General features: G+C 44.9%; 1 protein-coding gene across 5 annotated transcripts in view; it reads left to right on the top strand.

Moving 5' to 3' along the window:
* The window catches only part of MTHFD1 (methylenetetrahydrofolate dehydrogenase, cyclohydrolase and formyltetrahydrofolate synthetase 1), a 58843-nt gene extending 46546 nt beyond the window's left edge, over positions 1-12297 (top strand). For all 5 annotated transcript variants that reach the window (XM_082617642.1, XM_082617643.1, XM_082617641.1 and 2 more), the window contains 7 exons: positions 569-610; positions 2968-3068; positions 3924-4101; positions 6398-6505; positions 7274-7426; positions 10569-10662; positions 12045-12297. In XM_082617642.1, coding sequence (XP_082473768.1) covers positions 569-610; positions 2968-3068; positions 3924-4101; positions 6398-6505; positions 7274-7426; positions 10569-10658 — 672 coding nt within the window. In that variant the 3' untranslated portion in view covers positions 10659-10662; positions 12045-12297. The remainder of the gene's footprint in view (positions 1-568; positions 611-2967; positions 3069-3923; positions 4102-6397; positions 6506-7273; positions 7427-10568; positions 10663-12044) is intronic.
* Positions 12298-13360: the final 1063 nt, after the last annotated feature.

The following is a 13360-nucleotide window of genomic DNA, read 5'->3' on the forward strand; positions in this document are numbered from 1 at the left end:
CCAGGTACCTCTGGAACAGTGAGCACTCACAGAGGAAGAAAATCCTTGTGTGTTGTTTACCTCTTGTTCCTGTTGCTCACGTGCCCCATTCAGCCCCGCAAGGGAGTGGGCTGGCTCCATGGACCAGCTCACGGACCCGTCGCAGGGCATCTGACTTCACGGCAGATGTCTCAGGGTGGCTTTTGCAGGGCTCACAGCCCTTGTTCTCTACACCTTGTTCTCTACACTCAGCTTTACCTCCACCCCCACTGCTGTGTGCTTCACTCGCTGGGGTTATTGCCCCTGCCAAGGACACATCCCTTCCCTCACCTGCCTTCATAGATTCATCCCTTCTTACCTCTTCAATTCAGGCCACGAAGGTCTCCCACTCTGCTCAAAGCAGTCATTTTTGTTCTGTGCCGTAGTATTGGTCATAGCTCTAAATCCTTAGGGCAGAAAACAACCTTTTACTGCTGTGTATTCCCCAAGCATGCAGCTTCTGGCCTTTAACACATGGCAAAGCACTGTTTGAAGCTGAACTCTAATTGTAAGTAGAAAATGCCTCTGACTTTGCTTCTTTTCCTTCCAGGTTACTGCTGGACTTCCTCTGCCCAAGGCTTACATAGAGGAGGTAACTTCAGTCACTTCTAATTACTTGGCCTAGAAAGCACCACATTCTGAATCAGCATTTCTCAACCTGGCCCATTTAGAAATGACTGGGCTGTCGCTATGACCCAGGGTTGCTCTTGGGAGCAGGGTGTGCTAACAGGCCTGCAGTGTGCTGAAGAACTGTACTAAATGAAACAGGGAAGAAAATTCTCATAAAGCAATTGCCCGCATAGGATGTCAGTAAAACCGCTCCCCTAGACCAGTGGTTCTCAACCAGGAGCAATTCCCCCCATCCCAACCCTCACCCCAGGACACTTCGCAATGTCTAGAGACATTTTTGATCATTGCAACCTGAGGTGGGGAGTGCTACTGGCATTCAGTGGGTAGAGGCCAGGGATGCTACAATGCATAGGACACTCTCCACTATAAAGAAATATTCAGCCCAAAATGTCAGTAGTGCTGAGACTGAGAAACCCTGCACTAATCTCATGGAAGCTTCCTTTTCTTCCCTGCATTAGCTCGTTGATTCTCAAATGCTGTTCATATCAGAAGCAAGTAGGGGCCGTTTTTGAAATGCTTTTTCCTCTGCAGAGTTAAATCCATATTAAGGGGCCAAGATAAGGTCAGCATCCTGGTTATTTTTCTAGGCAGTTTTCATAAACTGATTTGGTTTATGGCATTAATCAGGAGCTCAAGGAATTGTGAGCTCAAACCTTTTCATATTTATATCAGTAACCATCGAAGAAACATCTCTAGCACCAGTCTGGGGTTATCATGTGAGGGATTAGGCCCCCAAATGAGATGGTAAGTTCGGCTGCTATCACTGTTGATTCAAGTTTTCTGCCTTTTTTGGAGGCTTTTAAATTGTCAGGCAGTACAGGGTCACTTTTCAGCCCCCAAATGAAGTAATTCAAACGCAGCTAGCAAAGAATTGCTGGTGCCTTCAGTTTGCCTGTCTTCTGAGTTATGATTTGCCTTTTATGGTCATTTGTCTGATTCATGCGTAGGAGGGGAATTCACAGTTCTGGCCCTCCTGCCACCCAGCAGCCTTTCCTGCATCTAATTAGAGCAACTGCCCCTCACTGGCCCAGCTGGTGTCTTCATTTAAGAAATTCTACTTATTTAAAACTATTCTCAATCTTACGTATTAATTGGTTTTCATGTGACTAGAGGTAAGGAATTAGCCGTGCTCTTTAGAATGTCAACTAAATTCTAATCTCAGTTTTCAGTTATTAAAGGGGGAAAAAGCATAAATCATGTTTATAACTATCTCAGTTGTTCTCTATATCTTACCTTTTTTCTGCTGTTTTATGGAATCCACAAACCAAGCGCTATTACTGCTGGGTTTTACTCATGATCTAGTGTACTTATTTTCATATAAGACTATGATATTTTCATTTTTAAAATACTTAATGTATTTTAAGCTTATATATTAATATACCCTTTGTAAAAAACATTAAATAATACAAGAATATAATATATATATGGTTTGAGTCCCCTGTTAACAGTTGGTGCGTATATCTCAACATGTAAAGAAATTCCATGAATATGCACATGTATTTTTGTATTTGTCCAACAGTGGGATTAATTAATCTCTTCATAGTTTTGCCATTTCAGTACATCTTCGAGAGGTTCCATGCTAATACAGATTTCCTCACTTTTCGTACCATGTACCTGATGCATGTTTACCGAGTGTGTATATCATGGTTCACTGGCTCAGTCCCCTACTGCTGCAAGCAGTGCTCCAGGAAGCATAGTTTAAAATGTTTTAAAATGTGTTTCCTTAATTACTTTCCTTTAAATTTCATAGTATTCGGTTCTTAAAAATGGTATTTATCTCATTTCTGACACAAGAAGGTTTATGGTTCTAACACAACATTGTAAAGCAACTATATACCAATAAAAAAAAAAAAAAGGTTTGTGGTTGAGTTCATCACTGATGAAAGCATCACTGACGACTCCATGTTTTCTGACAAATGCCGCACACTATGTATGCTAGGCCCTGTCTTCTGATGGCAGGGTCTGTGCCATGCTGAACAGAGTCGGTTTGTACTGCTGTACCATATAAATACATACAATCTGTAAAACGGGTTGTAAATATAATTTATTTAAAGGCAGCTGATTCTGTTTAAACAGCAAATAAGCTATTAAGATACAGCACGATGAGGGCAGATGCACCAGCAAATCTCACCCTTTCAGGGCAGCCAGGACAGCAGCACAGCTCACTCTAGGGCTGCAGGCTCCAGCGTGTCTCTGTTGGCTTGTCCTGCCAGTGAGTGGCTTCTGGGTCAAGGAGACAGTTTCTCTTTTAAGAAGAACCTGCAACTGTTTTCAGTTCTGCTCTCTGACCTCACAGACCTTCCACTGTTGTTTCTGCAGAACCTGGAGCTGGTTGAAAAAGGCTTCAGTAACTTGAAGAAACAAATTGAAAATGCCAGGATGTTTGGAGTTCCAGTGGTAGTGGCCGTGAACGCCTTCAAGTAAGTATAAAGTGTAAGAGTCCAGGGGGACTGTGGAAAACGGCCAGCAAACATCTCCTGGTGCTGATTGTGCAGCCCAGCTTTTAGCTTTGTTCTCTTCTTCAGTTACTGCTGTTGGTTATTAAGCCTGTGCTTTGGGAGCTGTTGATGAGAGCCTGCCATATGACAGGCACCACGTATGTCACAGGGGACTCATCACCTCACTTGCTGAGGGTCCAGAGTCAGATTTGGCTCCTCTGGGTGCCCTTCTCCACCAGGTGAAGTGGGTAACACACAGGCCAGAAGTTAACCGTTCTTTTTGGTCTTTAAAGGCCTTTTGTGCTAAGAGACGGTCATAGCCCTACACAGTTCCATTAGTTCACCAGGTCTGGTAGGATGTTGTCTTGACAATTTGTTAAACGTATTGAGCTGGAAGTGTTCCTGTAAGAGAACTTGTGTGGGTTGTTTAGTTATCGTAATGCTGGTTTTGGTCTTGTTCTGATGGTCTAACCACAGCAAAATAGGAAGCAACATTTTTGAAAAGCTAGTATTTATCGATTCCTTATGATGTGCCTAGAATGTTTTAAGTACTTTGCATGTATTTACCGTCTAAGCCTCATAACATCCCAATGAAATAAGTGCTATGATTATGCCCATTTTACCCATGTGGACACCAAGGCACATAAAGTTTAAGTAACTGGCTGAAAGTCACCCAGCTAGTAAATTGTGGAGCCAGGGTTCAAACCCAGGCAGTATTACTTGATTAGTGCCTGTTTATCAGTGGGTAATTCACATGGGTTTTAATGGCAAAAACATGACAGATTCTGTCCTCTCCAGCCATCGTCAATGCTTTAACATGAAGCACTGCCTTTACAGGACAGATACGGAGGCGGAGCTGGACCTCATCACCTGCCTCGCCAAAGAACATGGGGCTTTTGATGCTGTGAAGTGCACTCACTGGGCAGAAGGGGGCAAGGGCGCCCTGGTGCTGGCTCAGGCCGTCCAGAGGGCAGCTCAGGCACCCAGCAGCTTCCAGCTCCTCTATGACCTCAAGGTGGGCTACCTGCTGTATGCAAAAAAACAATAAGCACAATGCAGTTTCTGTGTGGCTGCTTCTGCTTAGAGCCTATGTTTAGCAGCTTCATCCTGTGGGTTTGATTCCCATGTAGGTGAGTTACACGACCACAGCCTGGACTCTCAACTCCAGACAGCTTTCTTACCAACGCACGTTGCTGCTTACGGGCAGAGGAGGGCGTCCAGGCAAGAACACCCCGGGAGGTTGGCTCACATCCTAACTTTGAAAAGACTCACAGTACAGTCCCTTTGCTGGCAGGAGAGAGGGTTACATATAGAAGCAAGAGTCATGGCAAATTGGCAAGGGGCTACATCAAACTCAGAAACATTTTCCCCAATATAGGGGAAAGCAGTGTGGTCCGAAGTGCACTTCCTGGTACGGACGCTGCCTCAAGTTCAGAGAAGCACTCAGGTGCAAAACCAAAGCACCTTGGCAGGCTTCAGCATTCTTTCCACCACTGAGTAAATTACGGTACATCTGGCTCAGGCAGAAGCACTGCTTATTCTGGGATGCAGTAAAGACAGTTCACAAAAGTGTTGTTATTATAGGGTTGTATTTTGTTTTCAGTTCTCTGTGTATTTCAGGTTGTGATTAGACATTAGTAGTATGCCCACGATAATTGGAAACTGTTAGGAACACGGAATGAATGTTGAAGCTAGTTCTGCTTGTATTATCTAGGCTGCTTTTTGGCTTGGTTTTTAGAAGATAATCATAAACTTTCAAAAATAGCCATAAAAAGGTACACGGAAGAAACCCTATTACTCTTGAATTTTAACAATCTCTTGTTTTCTTTGGCCCTTGCAGGTATAATACTCTTATATCTTAGTTACAATTAATTAACATTCTCCTACTGACATGGACATTTTCCTGTTGAGCTTTAGTTTTATAGACTGGTTTGAAAACCTGTTCAACCAACCATCTTTTTAGGAAATGCCCTAAACACAAGTTTGCAACAAACACAAAGCATTTACAGGCACCCTTTCTAAGCCCCCATCCACAGTACCTGAATTAGGAAACCCAGTCCTTGAAGGTGAGCAGGAGGCCTGAAGAAGTGGGGTAATGAGGACTTTATAACCCATTTCTACTTGGAACTTTTCTCTGTTCTGACAAACAGGAGGCTGCCACTTTTTCTCTTAAGCATCTGTTGGTCTTAAATCACTCCTCGACGAAAGTACTTTTGCTTCAGAAGTCCTGAATATGTCTTGGCATTTATAGAGCTCCAATTATAAGAGGCATATGAAAGTAGTTCCTATTGGATCTTTATAAAGCTGTAATTGAATAGACAATTATATTTATTTATATCCATATACAAAGCCCCTTCATAAATGATCACTGTTTAGTTCAAAAGAAAATGTTTATTTTCATTATTTAAGATAATTATTTCTTTCACAAAACAAAACTCAGTATTCTCTTAGCCTTAGTTGCTAGGGAGCATAGAGTCTGATATTGCCTAATTTCAGTGATTTGCTCACCCAGGTTACCTGTGAGTAGCTGTCCTTCCCATTTCCTTCGGGTAGTTTCTCCCTGTGCTGTTTACTCTGAATCCTAGTGCCTTGAGCTAGGCTGCAGCAGCATTTAAGAGGCCAAGCCCCACATCCGAAAGCTTTGCCCTGGAGCAAGCAGCCCTGGGCTTCCTTGTTAGACCTAGAGGTCACTGGTTGGACCACTGGCCTCCCTCTGCTGCACTGTTTGCACAGGGGCCATGGAAAGCATATCCTTTCCCACCATACCCATTGCATGTTGATTGTGTAAGTCACTAGGTTGTTTAAATATGTAGATGATCTTGTTTTTATAACTATTTCTAAGTAACAGTGATTAACGATCGGTATGTTGTGTTAAAGATAGCATCTGCCTCTCCTGTACACACCAGGGGTTCTGTGAATGGATATCAGTTGCCTTAGTTCATAAACAGTATCCCAGGTCTGCTTTGACAGGAGACTGATCTTCGTTATTGGAGCATTCTATTTTATTTGTGAAGAAATAGTTATTCTTGAGTAGTGAGCAGTATTGTTTATGATAGTGAGGTCTTAAATACACACACACACACAGTAATTTTACACCTGTGGGACATTTTCCACGTATAAAATCTGGGGCTTGGTAGTTAAAAAAAAAAAGTTCTAATCCAATAAACCTCAAACTATTTGCCTATTTGTGTATGTGTATAAAAACTTCTCTGGCCCTTTTGGGGACTCTGACCTGGAACATGGCTGTAAGTAAAGGTTCGTGTCCTCATGGGTGTCTAGTCATGGTCTCCCCTCTCTTTCCTGTCTGTTAGCTCCCAGTTGAGGATAAAATCAGGATCATTGCACAGAAGATCTATGGGGCAGATGACATTGAATTGCTCCCCGAAGCACAGCACAAAGCTGAAGTCTACACAAAGCAGGTAGATGTTTGGTTGGTTCTTTCAGCTCTTTATCCAGCAGGCCTTGGGGTCAGAATACCTGCATTCTTCCAGCCCACCAGGCATTGCTTCCCTCCTCTGGGCAGCAGCCTTCTCCCCTCTTAAATACTGAGCGTGGATTAGGTGGTCCGGTCCCAAGTTCTTTATCTACCCAGAGGTGGTATGTGAGTGCGGGAAAGCCATGAGGAAATATGGGGTGTCTTTATTTAGAGCCTTCAGTCGTACCTTCATGTCTGCTCCAAGCTATCGTTTTTTGTTTGTTTGTTTGTTTGTTTTGTTTTGCGGCACACGGGCCTCTCACTGTTGTGGTCTCTCCCATTGCGGAGCACAGGCTCCGGACGCACAGGCTCAGCGGCCATGGCTCACGGGCCCAGCCGCTCCGCGGCATGTGGGATCTTCCCGGACCGGGGCACGAACCCGTGTCCCCTGCATCGGCAGGCGGACTCCCAACCACTGCGCCACCAGGGAAGCCCCAAGCTATCGTTTTTAATTGGTTATATAAATGAAAGTGAAATATTCACTTGTGGGATATGGTTGTGAGTGCTTACCTCCTTCACCCAACAAAGTTTTTTTTTTTTTTTTTTAATCAAGAATAACTAAGCTGGAGGAGGGCAGTGATGTAGAGATGTATGTAAAGGGAGTTGGATGTTTCAAATAAATTGCAGAAGCCATATCAGCACAGTGCCCGGATGTTCTTCGTTGCGTTGCCAGCCTTTCATTTGTCCCACTTCTGTTCCTGTCTTTCCCCAGGGCTTTGGGAATCTGCCCATCTGCATGGCCAAGACACACTTGTCCTTGTCTCACAACCCAGAGCAAAAAGGCGTGCCCACGGGCTTTGTCCTCCCCATTCGCGACATCCGTGCCAGCGTTGGGGCTGGCTTTCTGTACCCCCTGGTGGGAACGGTGAGTGAGTGCTGCAAGCAGAGCGCGTTGCTTGTTCACCCGTGCTTCTTAAATTGATTACTGAAGCCATCACGCAAATGCCGAATTAGCAGAGTTCATTGCTGAGGAGAAAGCTGGAGTTGGGCCCGTTACGATGAATCGTCTTGCTATGGACCATCTTGGTCTCAGTTCAAGGATGATGCTATGACTGCTTGTACTGAATAATAATTCTGTTTCCCAGTGGCAGTATGACCTTGACTGAATCCAGGATGGGCCTGATTCATAGGCTGTGGTGGTGCTTATATATAATCACAACTGACTTTTTTGGGCGCCTTTCACAGACTGACTCGGTCCTCCCAACAGCCCTTTTTTTTTTTTTTTTCTTTTTTCTTCTTTTTGCGGTATGCGGGCCTCTCACTGCTGTGGCCTCCCCCGCTGCGGAGCACAGGCTCCGGACGCGCAGGCCCAGCGGCCATGGCTCACGGGCCCAGCCGCTCCGCGGCACATGGGATCCTCCCAGACCGGGGCACGAACCCGTATCCCCTGCATCGGCAGGCGGACTCTCAACCACTGCGCCACCAGGGAGGCCCTCCAACAGCCCTTTTGAGGCTCTGCACCTCCCAGTTCTTCTTGACAGGCCTGGAGCTTATGCCTGAAATTCAGGGAATGCATCATTTTTGAGTAAAGAATTTCCCCCTTAAAATGTGAGTGAACCCTGTAGATATGAAAGGTGAGGGGGTTTATTTACACTTTGAGATGATTTGATTATCAAATCTTATCTTACAGGTTTCATGCATGTTTAAGGAGGAAAATTACTAATAGGGAGGTAGAGGAAAGCTTAAGGACATACTTGCAGTTTGGACTAACTTTGTCCCAGAGTCTGCATTGATCCTGTGCTCAGGTTCCCCCACAGATCCGCCCAGTATCCTACATCTGCAGATTGTTCTTACTGCAATACAGGATCGAAATAGTAAACTAAGCCAATACACAAGTAAAAGAAATTGACCTCCTTTTGGAGCTTCTTTCAGTATAGTAAGAAAGCAGTAGGAGGTGATATGATAGTTGAAAGTACGGAACATTAAAACTGAACCCACTTTCACCCCTGCTGGTTTTGCCCTTGGGCAGGTTACTAAAGGTGTGAGCCCTGCTCTTGTCAGCTCTCTGTGGGGCAGCACCATGCGTCACAGTGGTGGTCAGACAGGGCGTGTGCACCAGTGCCCCTCAGCCCCTCCCTCCAGAGGCACGAGGCGTGCGTCGCTCTGCTCCGAGGTCCATCCGTGCCTGGGGTTTGTAGAAATTCCCTTTCAGTAGGAACGTTAAACCATTTCCCCAGCACCTTGAATATTGCAGAATGTGTGTTTCCAGAGAAACTGTCAGAACCTGGTAGCTGAAGGAGCAGTATTGTCGCTGCTACTTTGATGTGTGGGTGCAGAGGGGTGGCTGTAGAGACGAAGGCAAAGCTGAAAGTGTCAGGCTGGGACTTTCTCATCCAGAACAGACTCTCACCTTAGAAGCCCACCTGGACCAAGACATTTCCGCACATAATCTAGACGCCTTAACAGTTACTGTTCTTCAGGGTTTCTGATTGCTGTTGGGGCCTGAACAGCGTTCAGAGGACTTGAGCATTTTATGTACTAATTCAAGGTGTGGTGGCTTCTTTTTGGAGTTTTATATCTAAGTTCCTATATGTATGTACACATACTCTTTTCATTTAAAAAATTTTCTGATTATCAACATGACCAATGTTTAAGGGGAAAAAAGTCCTCTTTGGGAAAGAGTAGTACTGATAATTCTACTAATCGCTATTTTGGGGATTATCTTCAGAATTTTCTGCCCATGTGCACATGCGTGTCTACATCAGTGGGCACCTGTCCTTCATCTTTTTTTTTTTTTTTTTTTTGGCTGCGTTGGGTCTTCGTTTCTGTGCGAGGGCTTTCTCTGGTTGCGGCAAGCGGGGGCCACTCTTCATCGCGGTGCGCGGGCCTCTCACTATCGTGGCCTCTCTTGTTGCAGAGCGCAGGCTCAGTAGTTGTGGCTCACGGGCCTAGTTGCTCCGCGGCATGTGGGATCTTCCCAGACCAGGGTTTGAACCCATGTCCCCTGCGTTGGCAGGCAGATTCCCAACCACTGCGCCACCAGGAAAGCCCTGTCCTTCATCTTTAGTGTCATCTTCAGGCTCTTAGGCTAGGGCGGAGGACCAGTCCCTTCCTTTTTCCTCCTTGTCCCCACACTCAGCAGTCACTTATCTCTTACAGAATGTGAGAACAGAGACCGATGTCAGCTACCTGTAGTACGTTCTAGGAAGTATTGATTGGCGCTCAGATGTCAGAACCAGGTTTTTTAAAGTATAAGTGTTTTGTGTTATGTAAGGTGACTCATCCTTTTCTATGACATTTTTATAGTTAAGTTGTAGAAGTTCCACTTTAACTCTTTTCCTGTCTAGATCTGATTTGAAACTTGTATGTATGTATTCATTATAAAGGACATTGTTACAGGTTAGAAATATACTGAGTTTTCCACTTACAAGCCTTACAGATTTATATCTAAGTAGATGTTTGTCAAAGCCAGCTCTTTAGAAAAAGAAGCAAGTGTAAATAAAATCCATGAGCATTGCAAGTTCAGGTTTAGAAGGCCAAATTGGACCAGTAAGAACAGTGATTGTAAAACCATCTAGATTAGGTACAGAAATGTCTTGGCCCAAGTTAAAGGATACTGATTCCTAATGTTGTGTTGCTGAAGCAAAAATAATATGGGTATCTACACAAGATTCATTAAAACAAAATTAAACAGCAGACAAGCCCTGCACCTCATTTTGATTTTGTGATGTGAGGACCGAGGGGGTGAATAACTGACTCCTCAGCACCCCCAGCACCTGCCATTGTGGGACGAAGGTGGAGGCACCTCCTCAGCCTCTTGTTGCACCAGTCTGTGTGGGAGCCCATGAGGAAGCCTGGTGTTTGGTTTGCTGGAGGACTCGAGGGTTTCTCTCTGAGATCATAACAGGATCAGTGACTTGGTTTTTAATATGTAACATGAAGCGTGCCATTTTATGGTTAACTATAAAATAATATTCTGTCTTTGTGCCTTGAGCTTTCTAGCTGAAGGGAAGGTGAAAAAAAACATCATATTAAGTTTGTTTTTAATGCTATTTTGCATCTCCTAGATGAGCACCATGCCTGGACTCCCTACCCGGCCCTGTTTCTATGATATTGATTTGGACCCTGAAACTGAGCAGGTGAATGGGCTGTTCTAAACAGGTAAGTTGTTTCTGGTGAAAGTTCTGCTTTTTTCCTTATGAGGCATGTTTATGAATTATAGGACTCCAGCTAAAGCTATGAAAGCGCAAATTCAGTGCTTTCAAAAGTTTTCTTTCCAGACATCAGTGAGAGGAGAGGGGGCAGTAGTGAGGGTTGGCAGTAACCAATGAATGAAATACTTATATTTCAACATTTTTGGAAGAAGAGCAGGGTTCATCACAGTTTGTCAGTGTAGGGTGGAAAGGTGCCATCCAGTGAACTAAGGAGGGACCCCAGTGTAGGTTAGACCTCCTCTGTGGAGCCCCAGGAGGCTCCGGGCTTGGAGCTGATGGCACACTGGAGGGCAGGAGCAGCTGAAGGTCTGTATACTCTGAATAGACAGTTGGCACACAAGAGTGAGTAAATGTCCCAGAAAGTAGAAAAGAGAAGGAAGCAGGACCAGTCCAGGAGTTCTTGGGTCTTAAGTGAAGGGCCCCCAAGGACTCATCACAATGAATGAGCCACCCCTGGACATATCCAAGTGAAATTTCAGAAACATCAAAGAGGAAAATCCTAAAAATCCTCTCCAAAGAAGAAGAAATGGCTTGCCTATGAAAAAAAATGAGAATTAGCCTGAACCCCTGTCTTCTTAGCAGTAAAAGGCTCCTAGACAGTGGAGGAATGCCCTCCAAGTCTACGGGGAAAGATGACTTTCCACCTGTATTTACACCCACCAAATCTATTCAGAGGTTTTCAGACACGCACAGTTTGGCACCCCAACGCCTCTTCCTAGGAAGGGATTTAGCAGTGTACTCCAGCACAGCGAAGACCAAACAAAGAAAAGGGAGACCTGGTTTTCAGGAAACCAAAGCCTGGTCTGGACTGTAAAGAAGGGGAGTCCTGACAACTGCAGGTGACCCAGAGTTACAAATCCCACATGGAACAGGAGGAGGGAGGAATTGAGAAAGAGTAGAGAGAGCTAGAAAGACAAGGGTGTCAAAAGGGTAATTATGCAAAAGAAAAGCTCTAATATTGTTTAAGAATGTAAAGGTCCAGGTGGAAGCAAACCGTGGCCATCATCTGGGCAACTGTAAGGATGATTGCTCATAGAAGCACCTCTGCTTACACAGCAGAGAGACTGTGTGCTAGATGCTGGGGGAGCACACAGAAATGTCATCCTGGCTCATGCTTGGTCTGCCCTTGAACAGTATTCACACAGCCATAATGTAAATGCTGTGCATTGTCTTCAAGTCTATGGACAGACCCCAGAAGAGCTGGCAGTGGGAAGGGAGGTAAATGTTGACAACTTTGACAGTGAGAGAGGGTGATGGTGCTGTGTGGAAGGGAAGAGGAGATGTTTCAGCGCTTAGAGAAAACTATTTCATGTTTCATTTTCCTTCCAGATTGTCCATCTTCAAGAAGCAACTTTGAAAGTTTGGCCAGTGTTTATTCGGGCCTCCTATCAGGAAGTGTGTGGAAGTTGAGAGAAGTCAGTCCTGGCCCCAGAGATTTTCTGAAAAATAAGTAGTGGGAGTTTCCCCAGAAGCCTTTCTTCAGTATTAATTCCCACCATCGTGTATAAGTCAACACAAATCATTCATGCACATGCCTCATTACTTTACTGAATCCCTAGAATAAAAGTAAATAATTTTGCAATCTCGGTGTTCAAATATAAATTGTAGCATTAACAGACTGCTGCCCTAGCTCTCTTGTCCTGTGTGATCCGGGAGACCCCTGGGACTGAAGAAGCAAGTTGTAGTGTGTACTATGTGATACATTGTGTTTAAAGGGGGAAAGGTGCATGGCTTGTGTGTTTCTGGGAGGACAGGAGGCCTCCTGAGAGGGCTGAGGGAGAAGTAGAGTCTGGAGGACGTGCCTTTTTGTCATATACTTTTCTGTATTCTTTTTTTTTTTTTTTTACGCCGAGAAAGTATTGCTTACACAGGTTTTTGTTCTGAATTTCCTTAGAATTCCCGTTTCTGTTACAGCTTTAGCACCATTTTTTTTTAATTTATTTATATTTATTTTTGGCTGCATTGGGTCTCCGTTGCTGCGTGCGGACTTTCTCTAGTGGCGGAGAGCAGGGGCTACTGTTCGTTGCGGTGCACGGGCTTCTCACTGCGATGGCTTCTCTTGTTGCAGAGCACGGGCTCTAGGCAAGCGGGCTTCAGTAGTTGTGGCTCTCAGGCTCTAGAGCGCAGGCTTAGTAGTTGTGGCACACGGGCTTAGTTGCTCCGCAGCATGTGGGATCTTCCCGGGCCAGGGCTCAAACCTGTGTCCCCTGCATTGGCAGACAGATTCTTAACCACTGTGCCACCAGGGAAGCCCAGCACCATTTATTTTTAATAAGTCCTCAGGAAAGATGGTCATACAACATTAACTGTAGGGTAGCTCTTTCTGCTCTGTTGGTTCAGCACATATTTATTGAGCTTCTACCCTGTGCCTGAGTTCTCTCTCCCTCCCTACAGGATGTTTTTTCCCTCACATGTTTTCCCTTCTCTTCTTGTTCTTTATCTTCTATCTCTGTTCTTCCTCTCCCATCTTTCCTCCCTTTCCCCCTTTTTCTTCCTGCATTGGATCCTTCCAGAAGATGTTGCATCCCCACCGGTGCCAGTGCTAAAAGACTGCTAGCATGGGCAGGGCAGTGTTTTTCCTGGTGTCCTTGGTTTTATTATTTTTAATCCCCTAGGTGTGATTGTAATAGTGTCGGTTTTGCAGT

Source organism: Mesoplodon mirus, assembly GCF_964341445.2.
Source record: "Mesoplodon mirus genome assembly, chromosome: 4".
Classification (NCBI taxonomy): Eukaryota; Metazoa; Chordata; class Mammalia; order Artiodactyla; family Ziphiidae; genus Mesoplodon; species Mesoplodon mirus.